This window comes from Pelobates fuscus, chromosome 2 (genome assembly GCF_036172605.1).
Source record: "Pelobates fuscus isolate aPelFus1 chromosome 2, aPelFus1.pri, whole genome shotgun sequence".
Lineage (NCBI taxonomy): Eukaryota > Metazoa > Chordata > Amphibia > Anura > Pelobatidae > Pelobates > Pelobates fuscus.
The window spans coordinates 426,681,462-426,706,803 of NC_086318.1; the positions used below are offsets into that span (position 1 = coordinate 426,681,462).

General features: G+C 42.4%; 1 protein-coding gene across 1 annotated transcript; it reads left to right on the top strand.

Annotated features, from left to right (window-relative positions):
* The first annotated feature begins 4,227 nt into the window (after nucleotides 1-4,227).
* Nucleotides 4,228-6,992, top strand: LOC134586436 (left-right determination factor 2-like). The gene is made up of 4 exons (XM_063441948.1): nucleotides 4,228-4,507; nucleotides 4,995-5,238; nucleotides 5,551-5,790; nucleotides 6,653-6,992. Exons 1-4 carry the CDS (start codon nucleotides 4,228-4,230, stop codon nucleotides 6,990-6,992), a joined length of 1,104 nt encoding a protein of 367 aa, XP_063298018.1.
* The last annotated feature ends 18,350 nt before the right edge of the window (nucleotides 6,993-25,342 follow it).

Genomic DNA, 25,342 nt, shown 5'->3' on the forward strand with positions numbered 1-25,342 from the left:
CTAACTAGCCTGCTAAATCAGGAAGGTGAACTAGGAATTTAAGTAATATTGGAGCAAATTGGCAAATTAAATCATATGTAACTGAGTAAACTGCAGGTAGTCACATGTCTGATTAGAAATAAATAATAAAGTCATATAAGGAATGTGAAAGAACTCTGGGGTTTATCTTAAAGGTGGCAGCAAATTGAGCAAACAGCAGCAATCTCAGCGATATTATTACAATCTGCTAGTTAATAAACATGGAAAGTTTTCGTGCTTGTTTCGAACACATCTAGAGGTTCCCAAAAAAGGCTTTAAATGTATTGGGGGAAAAAAAGTATTGTTAAAAGACAAATAACAGAATGATCCATGAAAGAGAAATTTGGTGCCAGACGTAAACACAGATACGTCCTGACGATGGGCGTCTGTCATATTTCACTCTCCTATTTAATCTTCTGTCTGACAACCTGTTTGCAGCACAGATCATCCAATACACAAACTGTATGGCCTTCCCCAAATTCCAGCTCCTGTTTGCATGACAAGGAAAAGGGAATCCAGCCATTTGAACAGCACACTGTGAACAGCGTCCAATCCACATTTCAGTCTGTTTGCTCATTAACAGAGAGCTGTTTGTGGATCTCATAATCCGGCCTTGCAATCCACAGCCCCAGTGAGTGAAGATGAGCATACAGGTGACCCCAGCGACTTTAGGCCAGGCATTTAGCGCCTCTGTCCCAGACTCCAGGTCCTGTATGACAAGTGACCCCAGCCAAGGGTAAATAACACAGGACAAAGGTGGGCAGTGAGTGGGCGTAGAGCTGTCTGGATAGTTCAATACCAATGAGCCATCTGCCGTCTGGCACCCTGATTTCAGTTCTTTAAATGTTTGAAAATCGCATTTGTATCCACTTAGTAACAGTCGAATCAACATTTAATACGAACAATTAAAATAAAGTGTTTCACCGGTTACAGTGAACGAACAGTTCACCCTGCATTGACACTTCTGGGTGTAGAACCTGCGGCATGGGGCGGCTGAACAGATTCTGCAATCGGTGCATTAACCGCCTGAGGGATCGCACTGTCTATTCAATGATTTTTACATTAGGGAAGCGATAAATGCCACATCGAGTGCAGACAGGTCCATGTTCAGAGGATTGTGTAATTATACCGTGAAATACATGGTTAGTATTCACTAAATAACAGGGTAAATTCAACAAAGAAAATATATAGTATACATTGATAAAGTAAATGGGATTATAACTCCTCTAGTAGTGGGAACACTATAGTGTCCGGAATATAATTATGTATCCCTAACACTATAATATTGGAATCCCTGGAGATTAAAGGTGAAGCACCTCTAGTGGCCGTCAGAGTGATTGTCACTAGAGATGTTACTATGCAGTAATGTAAACACTGCCCTTTCTCAGAAAAGGCAACGTTTACAGTACTAAGGCTGAAAGGAAAAAATTATAATATTTTATAACCTGGAAATTGTTAGAAATTGACCAGCGATATTTTAAGGGCCAAAATTATATTACCCACATAAGGGTCTTAAAGTAAAAGGTCTAATATGGCTGGCTTGATAAAGACCCGGTAGGGTCGAAACTTTGCTGCATTCCCCCCAATAAAGATGTTATTTCTGTTATCCCGGAGTCCTGAAGCCGTTATTTATTCTGCATATCTTGGAAGGGAGGCCTGGCCAGCCCTGGCTTCAGAGCACCTGGGTTATTTGGTGAGTGCGGTATCCAGAACGTCTCTACAATATGGCTGCCAGACCTGTAGTAGACTTGATTCTGATAGGCTGACCGTGCCTAATATGGGAATGTATTCAATTAATAAATAAATATTCCGCAACTTGTGACTTCATTTCACAAGATGTCTGCACTTTAAATGTTGTTGGTAGGGGGAAGACCTATCAATAAAATTACAAGAAAAACTTAATTGGTAATTTAAAAAAAAAAAAATTTAAAATAAAAAACAAAAACAATGCTGTGCAATCACCTATTTGAACTTACAGTATTTGTCTGCTGTGTGTAAAACGATCACTCCCAGAATGCATCTCACATATTTCTCTGATTTGTTGCCTTTTCACCCTGTTTTTTGAAAAATCTAGTTACTCTTTATATTTTAATTATTTATAATTCCTATGCTAAATAGGCACAGGGTAGCATTACAGAGATTTTGCGTCTTAATCTTTTTTGTGGGGGAATAAAACGTATCACTAGAAATGTTTAAAAAATATTAGTATACAAATTAAGAAGGCTACATTCCCCCCATTCCCCTTTATTTATTTCCTTTTTTCCTACCCCTTGCTTGTTCTCTCTCTTTTTTTCTTTCTTTCTTGGGTTTAACCACTTCTTTCTAATTCTGTTATTGTGAAGTCTTGATGCAGACGATATATTGTTCCAAAGCCTAATAAAACTTTATTAAATGAATATTAGTATTGTATGAAGTCAGTCAATATTCTTTGTTGGTCATATCTGGGAAAAGCAGTGCAGCAATGACTATATGGACAGGGGATGCACGTAACCTTTTTGGGATTTGGGGCCTACTTTTAAACCAACTCTGGAAACTTATAAATGTCAAATTTACATGAAGCCTTACCAGAAAGGCATGAGCGCTCCTAAATATATTATTATTATTATTATTATTATGTTATTTATATAGCGCCAACAAATTCCGCAGCGCTTTACAGTGGGTGGACGAACAAACATGTAGTTGTAACCAGACAAGTAGGACACACAGGAAAAGAGGGGTTGAGGGCCCTGCTCAATGAGCTTACATGCTAGAGGGAGTGGGGTAAAGTGACACAAAAAGGCAAGGATAGTATTGCGTTACTAGTTTTAATTAATCGCGGGAATGACAATTTAAATGCTGGCTCCTGAATTAAAAAAAACATACATTGACTATGGCATTCAACCTGTTACAGCCCTGAAATCAGGCTCGTCTCTAGAAGAGAGCTGGGAATAAGAGAAATCCAAATCTTGCCAGGTGAATAAGGAGCTGGCACGTCTGAGGTCCTTGTCCGGTCTCTTCACTAGGTATTGGCGAAAGCAGCACAGGGTAGATATAAATATGACACTCTGCTCTGGCTGACCCGCAGTGAGAGCAGCTCTGTAGAAATAGTCAGCAAGCCAGCACAGCCACAGTAGCCTAAACAGGACTAACGAGTACCATTGCCCAGAGGCAGGTAAGTTGGGTCAAATGCGAGGAATAATAGGAAAGTTGGGCACAGTGTACAAGGGGAAATGGGTAAGTGGGGTGACAATAATGTGTGAAGGAAGATTGGTGGAAGTTGCCAAATTGGGTGAGGGGAAATGGGGTGCAAATAATGAGGGGTGAAGGAGAGGCACAAGTGGAGGATATGGAAAGATACAGGTTTGGAGGTAATAGGGACACTAGGAAAGTACAAAAAAAGTCCAATCTTTTACAAATACTTATACCAGACATGGACAACCTGCATCCACACAAATGCCACCCACAAATATACTGCTGCATGCCACACAAACTTTACCTATATATATAAACCCCTCCAGACCACACAATTATCCCCTGCACCCACTCATCAACCCCCCCCCCCCCCCCATCGATTTTGGGGAGTTTAAGCCTTGGGTATCTATTGGACCTACACACGCCTCAGCCTGAGGTCCGTGTTGGGGTGGCACACTGTGAGCTGGCTGGAGGCACACTGGTTGAAACCCACTAATCTGGATAATGGATCCTAATGTTGTTTCTGCGCACCCGATATAATATTATTAAAACCCCAGCCTATATATATATATATATTATAACCAAAGAATAAATAAACAAAATACAAACATTCTCATGTTTAACATGTCCAGTTTGTGATGTTTTTTTCAAATATATTAGTAGGATGGCGCTATTTACTAACACATTAGTGTTACTGTATCTGTATTATAATTCCCTTGGTAACAACGCCAAGTATCTAGAAAACCAGAGAACGTTAATTCTTCTTTTTATTATTATTATTATTATTAAGATTTAATATTACAGCTTGCCTAACGCATTAATTAGAGAGAATGGACTTGTGATGGAATATTTTCACTTAGGGTTTGGCCATCCTCCTGTCTTACTATTTACTTTATTTTATAGCCGAATTAGCATAATTAGCTCTCCCAGCAGGGGCTGACCACAGAGGGGCTATATATAGGGAAGGATGAGGGTCTCCAGAGGAAAGTTAAGCCTTGGTCTGGGTTAGTAGCAGTGGAACCTGCTGTGTGATACAGAATGATGATTGCCACACTCCCCACCACCCTGTGCTGGCTCCTGGCTGCTGGCTGCCTGGTACCTTGCAATGGATTTACACCTGAGGACATCAAGGATGCTCTGCTCAGAAAGCTGAACCTGCCTGAAGTTCCTAGATTACAGAAGAGAGACATTGAAAACCTGCTGATCCCCAAAAATGTTCAGGACAAGTATGTCTCTATGCTGAACAAACACAGGGAGAGACAGAGGAGATCTGTGCCCAGTCTAATGGGCATTCTTAGGGGCATCAAAGCCAATACAGGTAAGGCCACTCAGAATGGCAGCCGTAGGCATATCATTTATATTCACACACACACACACAAAAATATATACACATATTATAACCTAAATATTGCTGCTCACAGTATTTGGTATTTAAATTATACTTATGATACATTAAGTTCTAAAAGTATAAGATTATAGAGTATAATAGGTTAACTATTTGCTAGCAAATGTATAGATTTTGTAAAAATTCTAAATAAAAAAAAATGTCCTGACTTTTGTTTTACATTTTTTTTTTTTTTTTTTTTTACAAATTTGGCTGTTATGTGAATACACTCCACTTAGCACAAGATGTTTTTTGTTTTTTTTGAGAGTTTGAATATTTGTGGCTGTGAAGTTAAATGTTCCAGTTGGTACTATGAAGATTAGTAGAAAATGTATATTTTTTGTTGTTTCATTATATTGTATTATTATTTGCATTATTTATTGAATTAATTTACTAAATCTGAGCTAATCTTACTTTGCAGCCATTTCTGGCGAGGTGCTCTACTCTGGACCCATAAAGCAGACTCTGGTGTTTGATATTGCAGCCAGGATCCCCAATAACAGTGCGGTGACCATGGCAGAGCTGAAACTCTTCAAATTGTCCCCCAACCTCAAGAATCTTCCTGAGAGAAGACACCATCGACCCGTCAACAACGCCAGAGTCAGTATCTGCTATGTGGAGATTCTAAAGGATGGGACCAACAGGACTCACCTAGTAGACTCCAGGTAGGTGACCTGGCTGCAATGTATGTTAGTCTAAATGATACATATGAGTTAGAGAGTTTGGAGAGACATTAAAGATATTTAAGGTTATTTACTAAAGTGAGAATTGCCAGGAATTCAGAAATAATTCGAAATCTATTTCAAATGTAAGGTCAAAATAGTAGAATTGGAAGCATAGCAGTATTGGAGAACCTTTTGGCTATTTTCCACTTAAATTTGAAATTTGAAAGTTGAATTCCTGTCAATTGTTTCTTTAGTGAATAGCCCAGATTGTATCGTGCTTGGATATATTAATAAGTCTTTGTTGCCCCCTAGGCTGGTGCCAATCATGGAGTCGGGTTGGAGAAGCTTTGATGTGACCTCGGCGGTGCATTACTGGATGGAAAGCGAGAACAAGGCCACCATGTACCTGGAGGTCCAGGTGGATGGCGAGAGACCTGGCAGCTATGCTTCACAGATGGCCCAGCTGGTACATTTCACTTCCCAGAATCCTCACGGAGATGCCAAGGAAATACCTGAACTGGCTGTGTACACGCTCGATCAGGATGAAAATGGGTAAGAAATCTAACGTTTAATGTTTACGCTTCCCCCTGTACTGTCTTAGATAAAGTTATTCACGATGGCTGTTAACGTAACTGACTCTGTAACACTCTGATTTGTTAGACCTGCGTGAATCAGTACTACAATCTTTCTCTGTATATATTGGTTTCATTCAAAGCTTCAATACCCACATTTTAGCAGATGAGGCTAGGCAGCCCCAAATACTGGCTGTCCCGGTAAAATACCGGCCAGGTGCCAACCCTATTAAATGGAAGATATATTTTTCTTCCTATTCAGCCATCCATGTACCATCCATTTGTTGTCTACATGTCCGAGTACATAATCTGTAACCACTAGCTATAAAAGCAGTCTCAGTAAATGTGGTTCTAGATTTGTAATCCCTAACCCGGAAAATCTTGATATTAAATGATTCTCAGGCGGTTTATTTACGAACAGAATATACAAATATAGAGAATTGAAAACCAAATGTCCATGTCAGCCATTTTCAATCCAGTCATTTTTTAATCTAAAATTTGCAAACCAATTAAAATTAGTTTTAAATTCCTGAAAATTCACACATTACTGAATAACCCTGCCATCATGTTTTTCATTTGGGGGTGCTGTTTTTTGTATATTGTGAGGCCTCTAAAAGCAAGCTCGTAAACTCCACTTCTAATGACACTCTTATGAAGTATTGTCCAAAACTAGACTTCAAGGGCGAGACCTGTGTTGCTTATTTCCACCAAAAAATCTGCTAAATCTTGACCAAAAACTCTAGCATGTTACAATCAGACCTCTGTAGTGAGTCAAATTATGTATCATTAGATCTGAAATGTTGTAATAGTGCTCTAAACAAATCTTCCATTTTGTTTCCTAGAGTCCATGGAGACTGCTCAAAACTAGGTGAAAACAAGGACAATCGATGCTGTAGAGAAGAATACTTCATCAATTTTCGCCAAATGACGTGGACACAGTACTGGATCATTGAACCTGCGGGATACAATGCTTATCGCTGTACCGGAGGCTGCCGCCAACCAAAACTTCCCTTCTTTCAACATCCCTATGGGGAGAGGACTTGTTCGGTTGTGGAAAGTGCTCCTTTGCCGGTCATGTACTTGGTCAAGAAGGGCGATTACACGGAAATTGAAGTGGCAGAGTTTCCTCATATGATAGTTGAGAAATGTTCTTGCTCCACAGATGGCTTGCCCAGGTTCTGACCCAGTGGTTTAACAGACTCCGCTTCAGGACATTTTACGTCTTGAAGTACAGGCGAAGGTGGAAGAGATACCTTCCAAACGAATAGACAATTTTAACATGACTCATCTTGGGTCGTAAAACTGACTGACTTCAAAAGTAGCACTTACATGTAAATATTTTGTTTATATTTATCTTGCTTTGACCTCCATGGCCTGTGGCACATGAGGCCATGAAACGTTTTAAAATGTTTTTTTTTTTTTTATTCTAGGGCTTGTGATATTTAATATTTTTCTAAAATGCTCTGTGTCGGATATGGTTTTTTTTATCTACAGATGTGAACTTTAAAGATTTTGACTAACGAGACAGTAAATAGTATACATAATATTTTATTCTTAAATTATTTTAGACAGAATTCAGCTGTATTGTAATGTATAATTGTATTACTTTGTGTTTGAGAACGTCTTTGTTTGCCAATGTTCTTCTTGCAGTATCTTTACGTAATAAAGCTTGCTATTTGTCCACGTATCTGACCTGATTAAAAATAATTGAAAATTAAATGAGAATTAATAAGAATGCGATAACAAGAACTGAAATGCTGTTTGATTGATTTGTACTCAGAGGGGATATGTTAACATGATACAATTATATTTGGGGCCAATACAAATCATTGTCTGGAAGTACATTCATAATCAGTACTATACATAGGACACGAGGTCACGCATTCAGACTAGAAGAAAGGAGATTTAGTCTAAAGCAAAGGAAAGGGTTTTTTACAGTAAGAACAGTAAGGATGTGGAATTCTCTGCCTGCAAAAGGTGGTTTTATAAGAGTCTGTTTAAACAGCAACTGGATGAATACTTGCAAAAACACAATATTAAGGGATATGATTTTTAGTTTGTGGGGTGAAAGCTTTTTAATCCAAGGAAAGATCTGACTGGCAGAAGGATTTTTTTTCTGAGTTTGTTGCAAAATATAAAAATATGTTACCATGAATGAATAAGCATCTGGTAGGCTGACGAAGTAGCTAATGATATAATGCACTAACAATGGTATAGTCCAGGGGTAGGCAACCTACGGCACTAGTGCCATGCACGGCACTCGAGGTGCCTTTGCACGGCACTCAAGGCTGCTAGAGCCAAACAGGCTCTGGCCTATCAGGAGTCCCAGTAAAACTTCAGATATCTGGTAATCCGAAAAGGTGGTGAAGGGCAATCCTCAATTTATGCATAGCAGCACATCTCAGATCACTTCCTCCCAGCACTTGTGAATGGGAATCCACACAGTAGTAGAGCAGCACGCTCCTGTCTTTGACATGTACCTGGCCGGCCTGGTCCCCACTGGAACCCAGGGAAGTCACCCACACTGCTAGATATACACAGAAATGCAGAATAACCCTTCCCACCATACAAATAATACAGACAGCCCACACACAAACATACACACAATCCGAACAAACGCAACAACACTAACAATCCACATACATGCACACAACCCCACATGCAGCCTCTCACATGCAATACCCCAAACAACCCCCACACCCTACCAAACACACAATGTGACATATCCATCCACACACACAATTTCACAAGCAGCCCTCATACACAGCTTACATTCATATGTATCATACACAATACCATAAACTACTCATGAACATATACAATATAATAGCTCATATATGCAGGGCCGTCTTTAACTCGGGCAAATGGGGCAGCTGCACCGTGAGCCCCGCTGGCCTCAACTATTTCTCACCCCCCGGCCGGTAATCCGCACACTAAGGAGGCCCACCGGCTGGCCCATGCACAAAGGGCCACTCGGTGGGCTTCTGTCAGCAGGGGTCTGGTCGCGCGCTGAGGCGCTTTAACAGCGCGAGTGGACCCCTTGATTTTCGGCAGCAGGCTGGGAGGAAGGGACGGCCGTGCATCACTTCCTCCCACAAAGAGAGGAGCGCGTGGGAAAGAAGAGTAGGCAGAGTGGAGGGGGGCTGGCCAAGAGAGCCAGACCCCCAACTCTCAACACCTTCAGCCACCAGCAGGAAAGGTAGGAAACTGGAGGGTGGGTTTTAAAGTGTAAATTTTGTGTGTGTTAGAATGCTTGTGTGTGTCAGTATTTGTATGTCTGTGTGTCAGTATATCGGTGTGTGTGTGTGTGTGTGTCAGTATATCGGTGTGTGTGTGTGTGTCAGTATATCGGTGTGTGTGTGTCAGTATATCGGGGTGTGTGTCAGCATGTCTGTGTGTGAGTGTCAGCATATCTGTGTGTGAGTGTCAGCATATCTGTGTGTGAGTGTCAGCATATCTGTGTGTGAGTGTCAGCATATCTGTGTGTGAGTGTGTGTGTGTGTGTGTATGTCTGAGTGTGTCAGCATGTCTGAGTGTGTCAGCGTTGGGGTGGAGGACGTGATTGCACGCCTGGGGAGGAGGAAGGGGGGACAGGGTCCAGGGGGCCCCAAGCAAATGCTTTGCCCAGGGTCCAGTCAATATTAAAGACGGCCCTGCATATACGCACATATACAACGATACAAAGCAATTACAGTAAAAATAACAAGCAGAATACGGCAGCATACACACCTTAATTGAAGAAAAAAAAATAGGACGGCACGCTACGGGACATCACAATCCTATATTGGCACGGTGCTGCTAAAAGGTTGCCTACCCCTGGTATAGTCATTACATTTTAAGTTTGCTATACATCATTCTCTGAATGGGATTGTCACAAATAGTAGTAACAAGCAGGTCACTTGGATACAGTGAAATATCTGCACTTCAAACAAAGCAAATTAGCCCTGCACTCAAATTCCCACTACTCTCAGGCAGCAACAATGGCTAACAAACTAAACAAAAAACAACAACATTTTAGTTAGTTTAGTTTTTCATATCTCATATTATTTAACATTCGCACAATGATCACTTGCACAATATCATTTCTAATCTCACCCCATTATCCCGGCATAGGACATATAGGGTAGGTAGATGGGAGGCACTATGAGGAATAAACCTGAGTGATGGGGGAGCTGGGGGGAATGAAATGGCGGAAAAAAACCATTGTGAGAATATGATGGGTGGAGCGAGGGTGCTGGGATTTATGGGAATATGATGGGTGGAGTGAGGGTGCTGGAATTAATGGGAATATGATGGGTGGAGTGAGGGTGCTGGAATTTATGGGAATATGATGGGTGGAGTGAGGGTGCTGGAATTAATGGGAATATGATGTGTGGAGTGAGGGTACTGGAATTAATGGGAATATGATGTGTGGAGTGAGGGTGCTGGAATTAATGGGAATATGATGGGTGGAGTGAGGGTGCTGGGATTTATGGGAATATGATGGGTGGAGAGAGGGTGCTGGGATTTATGGGAATATGATGGGTGGAGTGAGGGTGCTGGGATTTATGGGAATATGATGGGTGGAGTGAGGGTGCTGGAATTTATGGGAATATGATTTGTGGAGTGAGGGTACTGGAATTAATGGGAATATGATGGGTGGAGTGAGGGTGCTGGAATTAATGGGAATATGATGTGTGGAGTGAGGGTGCTGGAATTAATGGGAATATGATGGGTGGAGTGAGGGTGCTGGGATTTATGGGAATATGATGGGTGGAGAGAGGGTGCTGGGATTTATGGGAATATGATGGGTGGAGAGAGGGTGCTGGGATTTATGGGAATATGATGGGTGGAGAGAGGTTGCTGGGATTTATGGGAATATGATGGGTGGAGGTTGCTATGATGGACGAATGGAGGGTGCTGGTAATCAGGGGAATATCGATAGAGGAAAAGCACCGTTGGTCTACAATGAAGGTTGAGTTGAGGTGAAGGAATGAGGGCAATGTGTTGGAATGTGAGAGGGAGACACTGTTTTCAGAATAAAATGGAGGGGGTGCAGCGTGAGGAATAAGATGGCCGGCAGGTGGTGGATACTGGTGGGAATAAGATGTGATGGTGCGAATGATGAGTTGTAAAGCAGTAAATAAGGTGAAGGGAAAAATAATTTGAAGCACTATGACAAGTCCACAGCACCTCAGCCATTCCCTATCTTACTAGCCCACAGTCCCTGTCAATTACTCCCTCCATCTTAATGCTAAAAGTGACATCTCTTCTCCCCACACTGCTTAAACCCTATTCCCTTTAAACATATTTAACAACAAAAAATACATGGCCACTATGGATTGCCTGTAATGGGAACGTATTGCCTGGAGGGATAAACGTCTTCCCCATCTGCTAAGCTGCTTCTCATTGTGGCTGATAAGCAGGAGGTCACCATAGGGCCATGACATCACATCTCCACCATCTCTCCTCTAATAAGCCAAATGAAAGCAGCATTGGAGAACGAGTGATCGAATGACAGTGATTAAACCATGTCACCAACCGTTTAAAGCAGCGTAATAAAAGTAACCTGCCCTTGGCCCACACTGCAGGCTCCTCCGGGAGAGGATTGCTGGTGAAGAGGCCTGGAACGTAAGGTGGGGGGTGCAGTTGGATTCTGTAGGTTGTTCTTATGGGTTCGGATAAGTGCTGGGTTCGCATTAGATTAGAATTAGGATTTGGGTAAATAAACTAAGTATCCGTGATTCTTTAAACGCAACTCTTTTAAGTTATTTAAAGGGCAACTGTCATTTCCCTGGGTTTTTAAAATTATGTTTACCTATTCCTGTATTTCAAATATGTGTTTTTGTAAGCTGGGAAAAATAAAATAAAATACAGAAATCTGCCCCTCTTTATCCTACAACTGGGCGCCTCCATCTTTGCTCCCTGTCAATTATTATCATTATAAACTCTGTCCTTTACACCTGGCAGTCCGTATAGAGAGAGCCACCTCCATCTTAGCTGCCTGTCAGTCAATGTTATAAGCTCCGCCCTTTACACCGGGCAGTCAGTATAGAGAGAGCCGCCTCCATCTTAGCTCCCTGTCAGTCATTGCTATAAGCTCCGCCCTTTACACCGGGCAGTCAGTATAGAGAGAGCCACCTCCATCTTAGCTCCCTGTCAATCATTGTTATAAGCTCCTCCCTTTACACCTGGCAATCAGTATAGAGAGAGCCGCCTCCATCTTAGCTCCCTGTCAGTCATTGCTATAAGCTCCGCCCTTTACACCGGGCAGTCAGTATAGAGAGAACCACTTCCATCTTAGCTCCCTGTCAATCATTGTTATAAGCCACGTCCTTTACACCTGGCAGTCAGTATAGAGAGAGCCACCTCCATCTTAGCTCCCTGTCAATCATTGTTATAAGCTCCGCCCTTTACACCTGGCAGTCAGTATAGAGAGAGCCACCTCCATCTTAGCTCCCTGTCAATCATTGTTATAAGCTCCTCCCTTTACACCTGGCAATCAGTATAGAGAGAGCTGCCTCCATATTAGCTCCCTGTCAGTCATTGTTATAAGCTCTGCCCTTTACACCTGGCAGTCAGTATAGAGAGAGACACCTCTATCTTAGCTCCCTGTCAATCATTGTTATAAGCTCCGCCCTTTACACCTGGCAGTCAGTATAGAGAGAGCCACCTCCATCTTAGCTCCCTGTCAATCATTGTTATAAGCTCCGCCCTTTACACTTGCCAGTCAGTATAGAGAGAGCCACCTCCATCTTAGCTCCCTGTCAATCATTGTTATAAGCCACGTCCTTTACACCTGGCGGTCAGTATAGAGAGAGCCACCTCCATCTTAGTTCCCTGTCAATCATTGTTATAAGCCCCGCCCTTCACACCTGGCAGTCAGTATAGAGAGAGCCACCTCCATCTTAGCTCCCTGTCAATCATTGTTATAAGCCACGTCCTTTACACCTGGCGGTCAGTATAGAGAGAGCCACCTCCATCTTAGCTCCCTGTCAATCATTGTTATAAGCTCCGCCCTTTACACCCGGCAGTCAGCATAGAGAGAGCCACCTCCATCTTAGCTCCCTGTCAATCATTGTTATAAGCCACGTCCTTTACACCTGGCGGTCAGTATAGAGAGAGCCACCTCCATCTTAGTTCCCTGTCAATCATTGTTATAAGCCCCGCCCTTCACACCTGGCAGTCAGTATAGAGAGAGCCACCTCCATCTTAGCTCCCTGTCAGTCATTGTTATAAGCCACGTCCTTTACACCTGGCAATCAGTATAGAGAGAGCCACCTCCATCTTAGCTCCCTGTCAGTCATTGTTATAAGCCACGTCCTTTACACCTGGCAGTCAGTATAGAGAGAGCCACCTCCATCTTAGCTCCCTGTCAATCATTGTTATAAGCTCCGCCCTTTACACCTGGCAGTCAGTATAGAGAGCAACCTCCATCTTAACTCCCTGTCAATCATTGTTATAAGCTCCGCCCTTTACACCTGGCAGTCAGTATAGAGAGAGCCGCCTCCATCTTAGCTCCCTGTCAATCATTGTTATAAGCTCCGTCCTTTACACCTGGCAGTCAGTATAGAGAGAGCCACCTCCATCTTAGCTCCCTGTCAATCATTGTTATAAGCCACGTCCTTTACACCTGGCAGTCAGTATAGAGAGAGCCACCTCCATCTTAGCTCCCTGTCAGTCATTGTTATAAGCCCCGCCCTTTACACCTGGCAGTCAGTATAGAGAGAGCCACCTCCATCTTAGCTCCCTGTCAATCATTGTTATAAGCTCCGCCCTTTACACCTGGCAGTCAGTATAGAGAGAGCCACCTCCATCTTAGCTCTCTGTCAGTCATTGTTATAAGCCACGTCCTTTACACCTGGCAGTCAGTATAGAGAAAGCACACAGAGAAGAGGAGAAATAAAACAATGTTTCTATTTCTTAGCTTAAAGGAACACTATAGGGTCAAGAACACAAATGTTAAAAACACTATTTAGGTAGCCAGCCCCCCTTACCCCGCCTAAAAAGGGTATAAAACTTGCCTTTTTTCCAGCTCCTTGCAGAGGGTTTTGTGCATGCACAGAATAATGCCGCGCTGGCCAATCAGCATCTCCTTATAGCAATACATTAAATCAATGCATCTCTATGGGGAGCGTAGATACCGAAAAAGTATTATGATATCATTTGCTAAATCGTTAAAGGGACACTAAGGTCACCAAAATATCTTTAGCTTAATGAAACTAAAGATGGTGAATAGATTATGCCCTTGCAGTCTCACTGCTCAATTCTCTCCAGACACAGCCAGGTCATGCATTGCACATGTAAGGGTCAATGCAGGGGCGTGATCTATACACAAAAACTGCTTCATTAAGCTAAAGTTGTTTTTGACTATAGTGTGACTTTAATATAAATTAAAAAGAATGAATGTAACATCTCACGAAAAACAGGTTAACATAAGTTATAGGTGAGTTTCAGTGTTTGATGGTATGCATTACAGAGAAGTGACAGTTCCCCTTTAAAGCCGAGCAGATATGTGTAGGAATGACTCCCTCTAGTGTTTGCTTCTTAGTAATGTAATTTTATAACAGTGAAAATGTAACTGTAAAATGTAATGAGGGTATTATGGATGAGGTTTGCCGGTTGGCAGCCTTTGCTGGAGTACCATATGTTGCCTGTCTCTGTAGGCACTGCTCCATTCGGACTTTTCCATCGTGAAGAGGGTTATGGCACCATTATCATAATATGGTCCAAAATCTATCCCCAGCTCTGTCTGATCTCAGGTATCATAGTGCATATAGCCATACTTACATTATAATGTCTGCTTCCTGGAGTGCTTTGTCAGCCATGATAATAATGCATTCTGATTTCATATACTGACAATAATCACCTCGTACGGCTCCTAAAATATTACTGCTCACGTGTGCCCACAGCTTACACTAGCCTCGATCTTTTGGAGCCAGAGAGGGTTTTAAAGGGCAACTGTCACCTCAAAAAATATTTGTAATAAATATAATAAAGGATAATAATTATCCTTTTTTATCGAGTGTTAAAAGAAATAGATTTTTAAAATACTTAAAAAAAAATGAGAATAGGTATCCCTCCTTTAGTAAATGCCAGGGTCCTTCAGCCATATACCTGGACCTTGGGTCAGACAGTGTTTGGATCTGACAGTTAGTCTCTATGGTCTTCGCTGCTTCACTCCCTGGACAGAAGCAAACCACCCTCCACAGATAACTCCTCAACGCTAGATGATATGGCTCTGGATAATGAACCTCCTGGGTATAATCTTCAGTCTGAAGTGGTGCCCATGAACTGCCGTCCATCGTTGCTTTGTCAGTTTTGCAAGTTCTTGCAGCTCTAAAGACACCAAATTAATGAGGAGCAGCTTGATGATTCATTGTGTGACTGTCAGGCAGCCTCTGGGTCCATGCATCCTGTTTCCTGTCCTGAAACTCATGATTGACACACATGTGGTCCAGAATATGGGACTTTAACCCCTTCAGGACGGAGTCAATAGTGCACGTTCTGATCAAAACAAAACGTAAACAAAAACTGGAATTTACGCTATATGTCTGTTCAACCGTAATTCACCGCTGTCACATTAAGTGCACCCACACTTATTATATATAATTTTGTTCAGGAGAAACAGGGCTTTAATTTATCATTAACTATTCATATATGGAACATAATGTTTTATGAATAAAATGTAAAAAAATGTGAGAAAATAAGATATTTTTTTTAATTTTAATTTGTATTTAATTTGTATTTCCGTCTGACATTTTAGCTGTGAATGTCATAATACCGTCAAAAAAATGCACATATTTGTAATCAGCGATGTCTCACGAGTACAACAGTACCCCCCATTAAGAGGTTTTATGGTGTTTTGGAAAGTTACAGGGTCAAATATAGAACGTTCCATTTTCAAATTGAAATTTGCCAGATTAGTAATGTTACCTTTGAGACGGTGTGGTAGCCCAGGAATGAGAATTACCCCCATAATGGCATACCATTTGAAAAAGTAGACAACCAAAGGTATTGAAAGTGGGGTATGTTTAGTCTTTTTTAGTAGCCACTTAGTCACAAACACTGGCCAAAGTTAGCGTTCATATTTGTTTTTGTGTGAAAAAAGCAAAAAACTAATATTTGGCCAGTGTTTGTGACTAAGTGGCTACTAAGAAAGACTGGACATACCCCATTTGCAATACATTGGGTTGTCTACTTTTGCAAATGGTATGCCATCATGGGGGTTATTCTCATTCCTGGGCTACCATACACTCTCAAAGGCAACATAACCAATCTGGCAAATTTTAATGTCAAAAAAATTAAATGCAAGCCTTATATGTGACTCTCTAACTTTCCAAAACACCATAAAACCTGTACATGGGGGGGGGGGGGGGGGGTACTGTTATTCTCGGGAGACTTCACTAAACACAAATATTAGTTTTAAAACAGTAAAACATATTACAACAATAATATAGTCCATAAAAGTGCAGTTCGTTCGTAAAAAATGCAAAATACGTGACGTGCAGGGAAGGAGCTCCCGGCGGGCAAGCGGAACAACGGGCAATACCGACGGCTGTATAGCCCACAGACCCCCCAAGGTGCGCCACCCACATCGGGGACACACCAAGGAAGCGGAGGATACCCTCCTGAAGCTGATCGGGGCATAAAGCCCAATAAGCTAGCTGAGGCCTGCGGGAGATGGAGCCGGGGAGAGGCGGCCACTCTCTCCGGAGCCGGACATCCCGGCAAGCACAAATAGCTGCTGAACCCCCCCCCCCCCCCCTTTGGACCGGTGGAGGTCATCCCGGTCCCCGCAAGGCAAGCGGACAAGCGACGGCGCTCAACTTCGCTAATCTGGCAGACACACGAGTCGGGCGAGGCGCGTCCAAGATGGCCGCCCGCAACGGCTCAGAGAGGCAAACCACGAGCACTCGAACAAGGCCTTCCTCCTTGGAGGCCCGCGACTGGCTGTGTTCAGCCTTCTATAGCCTACAGCGCAGCAGGGGTATACCTCACTTCTAAGCGGCGCAGGCGGTGGCCGGGTGGATTCGACCGGCGACCCGCAGACGATACTATGGAGACCCCCTGCAGGTCTTCCGCTCACAGAAAATACAAGCGGCTCCCGCAGGGAAGACACTCACACAGAGGCAGCGGACTGGGCTCAGCACATCACCCCAACGCAAGCTGAAGCTGAAGCAACGCATCCGACACAAGAGATCTCCTTATGCCCATCGCCGCAGACTTCGGACACCCTCACCAACCACAACCCGCGGACCCGACTGGCCCCACATGTCACGCCCGAAGTCCAGAGGCCTGGAACATCTCTCTGACCTGCTGAACCGCGGGAAACACCACCACACGACGGATGCTTGGCATTCAGCCATACATTAGCTATAGAAGCCCCAGTAACCAAAGACTCACAAGGTCAGCGAGGGGCACCCAGAAGGGATTGGATGAGCCCAGGCGATGGCACAGGGTCCGACAGGCACACCTTGTTAAAGCGGGACTCCCCCACCATGCCTCTTTACACAAGAACTGCTCCTCACATAATGTACAGACCTATGAACTGCCATCATCTTACCTTTTTGTAGAAATTTTTGGCACAGATGCCTACTATGCCTACTTGGCGCCTACCCACACTGCCTCTAGGGCCTAGCATGTTTTATACCAGAATGCTAATGTCACACATATTGTTTAACGTTTGATTTCCTTTATTAGTATTATAGTATGCCTGTCTCACAAGCCTGTTATTCATAAGTTTACAAGTCCTTCCTTGCTTATTATGTTATAATCAACGGTCTCCAAAACATAGATTAAATTGCATACATTAGTTTGCTCTTTCTGCTGCCTAGAGACGACAGGAACTGTCTGTATATAACTGCCATTCCTTACTTAAGCATGGCAAACTACTATTAAGCATAGTTGCAGCGTATTATAACGAAATGCCAATGTCCTATATTTTGTTAGCATTTCTGTGAGCCTGTCCTATGAGCCTGTTTTCTCCGCACAAAACGTATGCCCCCCTACTTAAGCATAGTCAAGCGGAACCCTATTAAGGTATAGATATTGAAGCGACAATACTCGACATCAATGTTAACTCTAAACTAATGCTTATCAATGTATAGATACTGAAGCGACGATACTCGACATCAATGTTAACTCTAAGCTGATGTTTATTAATGTATAGATATTGAAGCGACGACACTCGACATCAATGTTTAGGATATGACCAAGCCTTGTAACCGTATTAATCTTGTGAAAACTGACCTAAAGCTGACTATAAATTTAAAAAATAGTGCCTGTTAAACACTGGTCCCGCATGTTTAGCGTGGAAAATGCTTGGGGATTGCTTTCGGGCCACCTCATGCCTGTTTGTAATACTTCTATGCACTACCAAAATAAAGAATAAAAAAAAAAAAAAAAAATACGTCACTTTTACTTAAAATATCATCGTTGTAATACAATTTACCAGTTTGAAACACTAATATTTGAGTTCAGCGAAGTCACCTGAGTAAAACAGTACCCACTATGTACAGGTTTTATGGTGTCTTGGAGAGTTACCGGGTCAAATATAGTGCTTGCGAATTAAATTCTCTGCACTTTCTCCCTGTGTTGTCAGGCATGTCAATCAAATTTTAATTAATCAAATCACATACCGTATATACTCGAGTATAAGCCGAGTTTTTCAGCCCATTTTTTGGGCTGAAAAAACCCAACTCGGCTTATACTCGAGTCAGAGTCTGTATTATGGCAATTTGCATTGCCATAATACAGACTGGGGGGAGAGGGGGGCTGGCAGAGCTGTACTTACCTTTCCTGCAGCTCCTGTCAGCTCTCTCCTCCTCCGCGCCGTCCGTTCAGCACCTCGGTCAGCTCCCAGTGTAAGTCTCGCGAGAGCCGCGGCTCTCGCGAGACTTACACTGGGAGCTGACAGAGGGAGCTGCACAGACCGCGCGGAGGAGGAGAGAGCTGACAGGAGCTGCAGGAAAGGTAAGTACAGCTCTGCCAGCCCCCCTCTCCCCCCCACTGAACTACCAATGCTGGACTACCAGGGAAGGAGAGCCCCCCTCCCTGCCATATATCAAGCAGGGAGGGGGGACGAAAAAAAAAAATATAAATAAAATAATAAAAAAAAAATAATAATAATAAAAAAAAAAGGGGTATAAGGACCACTATGGGAGGGGGGGGGGTATAATGACCACTATGGGAGGGAGGGGGATAAGGACCACTATGGGAGGGAGGGGGGGTATAAGGACCATTATGGGAGGGAGGGGGGGTATATGGACCACTATGGGAGGGATGGGGGGGGATAAGGAACACTATGGGAGGGAGAAGGGGGATAAGGACCACTATGAGAGGGAGGGGGTGGGATAAGGACCACTATGGGAGGGAGGGGGGTATAAGGACCGCTATGGGAGGGAGGGGGGGTATAAGGACCACTATGGGAGGGAGGGGGGGGGTAAGGACCACTATGGGAGGGGGGGGGGGGTAAGGACCACTATGGGAGGGAGGGGGGGGATAAGGACCACTATGGGAGGGAGGGGGGGGATAAGGACCACTATGGGAGGGAGGGGGGTATAAGGACCACTATGGGAGGGAGGGGGGATAAGGACCACTATGGGAGGGAGGGGGGGTATAAGGACCACTATGGGAGGGGGCGGGATAAGGACCACTATGGGAGGGAGGGGGGGTATAAGGACCATTATGGGAGGGAGGGGGGGTATATGGACCACTATGGGAGGGATGGGGGGGGATAAGGAACACTATGGGAGGGAGAAGGGGGATAAGGACCACTATGAGAGGGAGGGGGTGGGATAAGGACCACTATGGGAGGGGAGGGGGAAGTAAGGACCACTAGGGGAGGGGAGGGTGAAGTAAGGACCACTAGGGGAGGGGAGGGTAAGGACCACTAGGGGAGGGGTGAGTCAGGACCACTGGGGGGGGAGTGAAGGAACACGGGTGTGGGGAGGTAAGGACCACTGAGGGAGGAGGAGGGGAAGTCAGGACATATGGGGGGGGAGGGGGCGGCAAAAAATGTTTTGCCTACGGCGGCAAATATCCTTGCACCGGCCCTGCACACACTGCATTCACACACTGCATTCATGCACACACACACTGCATTCATGCATACACACACTGCATTCATGCACACACACACTGCATTCATGCACACACACACTGCACTCATACACACACTGCACTCATACACACACTGCACTCATACACACACGCTGCACTCATACACACACACATACGCACACACTGCATTCATTATACACACACTGTAAATAAATATTCAATTAATATATTTTTTTTAGGATCTAATTTTATTTAGAAATTTACCAGTAGCTGCTGCATTTCCCACCCTAGTCTTATACTCGAGTCAATAAGTTTTCCCAGTTTTTTGGGATAAAATTAGGGGCCTCGGCTTATATTCGGGTCGGCTTATACTCGAGTATATACGGTAATTATGTTAAAAGATTACCGTACTTAAATATACACGTAGAATTTTAATATATATGCATTTGTAGGTATTTAAATTCTACGTGTATACTAATGTAATCTTTTATGTAATTATATGTATTTGTCTATATATATATATATTTGCGGTTATTTGTATTTTATATATAGATAGATATATATTGAATGTCATTCTAAGTGTATTTTGTTACCAATATATATATATATTAATTTTTTTTTGAATAATCAGTTTTTATTAAAGCGTGAACAAGACAAATTGTGGGCCCGCAGGCCCGCAGTGATAGCATAATGTACATTTATAATATAATAGCAGTCTATAACCATAAAGAACAAGTATACATAGAGAAAGTTAGTGTCGTTTGCAATATCAGCGTATATCCAATTATGGTGAGGTTGTGGTTGCAATCTTCCGGGCAAAATGATAACGTTACGTTGCGTGAAAATCGTGATTAACCAGACCAGTCCTTTAAGTGCCATGCCAATGGCTACAGACGATTAATATCGTCAGTTTTGGTTAATAAGCGTGAGAGTGTGTCGTGTTGTGTCATGACGTGGTAGGACCCACATGGGTCTGATCGTGGATAGTGTTAGTATGTATGTCTGGCATTGAACATCAGATCGTGGGTAGGATAGGTTTAGGTTTCCCTGACCCGTATCAACAACATGATGCATGAACATAATGCAGGTGTAGTAAATATCAATACAGAAAGTGCGTTCGGAGAGAGAGTTAGGTCTAACGTCAACATCTGCTTACATGCAATAGCTTGGTGCGGTTGTTATCGCGTTTCTCAGCCGAAACTGTGATGCTGAATAGTGTGGGAACCTTGGCTAGCTAAGTCAGTCCCTCAAAGACTAAATTAATGTATGTACAGTATTATATAGGGTTCCTCTAGTGTGGTGCAGCTACAAACGATCCGTACCGTTGACTTTTGTTGAGAAGTGTGTAAGCGTGTCATACTGTGTTGTGTCACGGTATGGCCACGGTGGAGGAGGACTGTGGTCAGGGGGGTGCGGTTTATGTGTGAGGTGCGGCGTCCGGTCCTGTTAGTTCCATAGGGTGGTGGCAGGTCACAACGGATGGTATAGGTATGACGTACGGGCTGCACCGGCTCCCGGCCTCAAGCCTCCCCGCCGACACCCCTCCCCTACGACCTCGCGTGGAAGATAAACCATGGCGTCTACGAGTCCGTGTATTTTGCTTCCCTGCCCATCAGTCCCGTCGGGAGTGCCTCCGCCGCCCTGATGTCTTCGACCCTATGAATCCATTCCTCCCGCGTGGGGATCTCCGTCTTCTTCCAATATACCGGTATGAGCGATTTGGCTGCGTTCAGCAAGTGGCGCAGAATGGATTTCTTGTATATGGACTGTGGTTGTGAGGAGATGACCAATATATATATATTAATAACAAAATACAGTTAGAATGAAATTACATATGAAAATATAATTTGTATAACATTTTGTTTCAATATTGTATTTATTAATTGTATTATTTTATTTATTTATTATTGTAATTATACGTATATATATATATATATGTGTGTATATATATATTATATATATAATATATATATACATACTATATATATGTAACGTCATTCTAAGTGTATTTTAATACTAATATATGTGCTTACCGTATATTAATATTAAAATGCACTATGTATGACATTACATATATATAATATGTATATATTTTATGTATATAATAGATATATACACATATATTATATTTATATACGTATAATTACAATAATAAATAAATAAAATAATAAAATTAACCCCTTAACACCGCAGCCAAATGTACAAGTTGTGAACGAAACAAAACGTAAACAAAACCTGGCATTTGCGCTATATGTCTGTCCAACCGTAATTCACCTCTTTCATATTAAATGCACCCCCCCTTATTATATATCATTTTATTCAGGGGAAACAGGGCTTTCATTTAATATCAAATATTTAGCTATGAAACATAATTTAATATGAAAAAAATGGGACAAAATAAGATTTTTTTTGATTTTTTTCGTTCTACATGACATTTTAACTGTCAATGTCATAATACTGTTTGCTTTTACTGCAATAAAATACACATATTTGTATTCAGCAAAGTCTCACGTGTAAAACAGTACCCCCCATGTACAGGTTTTATGGTGTTTTGGGAAGTTACAGGGTCAAATATAGCGTGTTACATTTGAAATTGAAATTCGCCAGATTGGTTACGTTGCCTTTGAGACTGTATAGTAGCCCAGGAAATAAATTTACACCCATAATGGCATACCATTTGCAATAGTAGACGACCCAAGATATTGCAAATAAGCGATGTCCAGTCTTTTTTAGTAGCCATTTGGTCACAAACACTGGCCAAAGTTAGCGTTCGTATTTGTTTGTGTGTGAAAAATGCAAAAAACGCCAATTTTGGCCAGTGTTTGTGACTAAGTGGCTACTAAAAAAGACTGGACATACCCCATTTGCAATACCTTTGGTTGTCTACTATTGCAAATGGTATGCCATCATAGGGGTAATTTTCATTCTTGGGCTACCATAGGGTCATAAAGGCAACGTAAGCAATCTGGCGAATTTTAATGTGAAAAAAATTAAACACAAGCCTTATATTTGACGCTGTAATTTTTGAAAACACCATAAAACCTGTACATGAGGGGTACTGTTGTACTCAGGAGACTTCGCTGAACACAAATATTTGTGTTTCAAAACAGTAAAAAGTATTGCAGCAATAATATCGTCCCTGTAAGTGCTGTTTGTGCGTGAAAAATGCAAAAAACGTCACTTTTACTGGCGATATCATGGTTGTAATACATTTTACTGTTTTGAAACACTAATATTTGTGTTCAGCGAAGTCTCCCGAGTAAAACAGTACCCCCCATGTACAGGTTTTATGGTGTCTTGGAAAGTTATAGGGTTAAATATAGTGCTAGCAAATTAAATTCCCTATACTTTCGGCATGGGTGGTCAGGCAGGTCCCGCTAATTGTAATTAATTAGGATACCTAATTATGTAAAATTATTACATAAATATATGTGTAGAATTAATATATGTATATATATACATATGTGTATATATACGTATATATATATATATTTTTTTTTTAATATTTTTATTTATATATAGGTATATATATAGTGATATATACGTATATATTTATGTATATAGATATATATATTATTTCGTTCTACGTGTATTTTGATATAAATATATATATATTAATATCACAATACAGTTAGAACGAAATAAAACACATCTATATATTTTTTAATATTTTATTGTAAATTATTTATTTTATTTTATTTTTTTACGTATTTACATATTTATTTTTTTAATATTATTTATAAATATATATATAACAATAATTCTATATATATTTAATCAGTATCAGTCTACGTGTAATTTGATATTAATATATATATATAATTATATATATATTAATATTAAAATACACCTAGACGGTGTATGTGTGTGTATGTATATGTGTATATATATACTTAGATCATATATATATAATATATATATATATATGATCTAAGTATACATTTTTTTTTTTACACTTTTAACATTATTTTTATTTTATTTTCAGCCAGCAGGGGGACCAACTGTCATTACAGTTGGTCCCCCTGCTGGCAATGCCTGAGCCAGCTATACCGGCCATGTGATTGTGAGGTCCTCGCAAGGACCTCACTCTCACATGACCGGGAGGCACCGGAGGAGGAAGATGTGCCGCGGGGGGGCTCCCTGGGAGTCCCCCCAACCGCGATCGCCGGCGTGGGACCGCCGGCGACCGGGTAAGTTACTAAAAACCGGAGGGCGTACTATTACGTCCGGCGGCGTTTAGAGCCGCTTTTAAAAGGACGTAATAGTACGCCCTCCGGACTTAAGGGGTTAATAAATAAAATATTGAAACAAAATTTTATATAAATTATATTTTCATATGTAATTTCATTCTAACTGTATTTTGTTATTAATATATAGAAATACATTTATTTTATTTTATAACATGTCTAATATTTTTTTTTTTACTTTATATTTCAGACAGTGCCCCTGCTGGCAGATCCACATCCAGCTATAGGTGGCTATGTGATCGCTCTTTGAGAGCGATCACATGGCCCCCGAGGCTTCATTTGCCGTGGGCTGTGAGGCAGTCCTCTGGAAGCGGAGTGCCGGGTAGGTAAGTATCCCGGGCGCTCCAGGGCTCAAAGCCGTTACGTTCTATGCTGCCGCAACGGCTTTAAAGCCCACTAAATGCGGGACGGCATAGAACGCCGTAACGGCGTTACCGGGTTAAAGGGATCCTGTAGTGCCAGTAAACCAAAAATGTTTTCCTGGCACTATAGGCTCATGGAGTGCCCACCTACCTCGGGGCGCCCCTCCCGTGGAACCCCTTCAGTCACTTACCTGAATCCAGCGCCGATGTCCCTCAGCGCTCGGTCAGGCTCCATCTACGCTCCTCCCCGCTGACGTCAGCCAGTGGGGGAGACCTAATGCGCATGCACGGCCATAGCCGCACGTGCATGAGATCTCCCCAATAGAAAGCATTATTCAATTCTTTCCTATGGGGAAAATCTGACGTTGAAGGTCCGTGAGGACACCAGCATCAGATAACGGACCAAGGGCAGACTCAGAGCTGCAATGTAAACAATGAGCTGGAGTGGTCTGGGTGCCTACAGTGTCCCTTTAAGAACAGATTTAATAAAAAAAAAAAAAAAAGGCAGCACAGGCAGCCACGTGACGGCGCACTGGTTTGGTTGCGCAAATATCGGGGTGACCAGCAGGAGGGAAGTGCACAGCGCTCCTCCCTTGCTGGTCACTTCTTGTAGCATAGCTGAGCACCAGCCTGCCGTGGACTGTGTGGAGGGCGCTGGGATATGAACACGACATATCTCTACTCCCCATGTAGCACAAAGCGCGACTGGCACCCAGCAATGGCGGAACTACCACTGGGGGCTGGAGCAGGAGAGCCAGTCCCTAACTCCCAACTACCTCAGCCAGCATACTGGACCTCAGGGAAGCCATAAAAGTGTATGACACACACACATACACACACACACACACACACTGACAGACATACCGATACACACACTGAC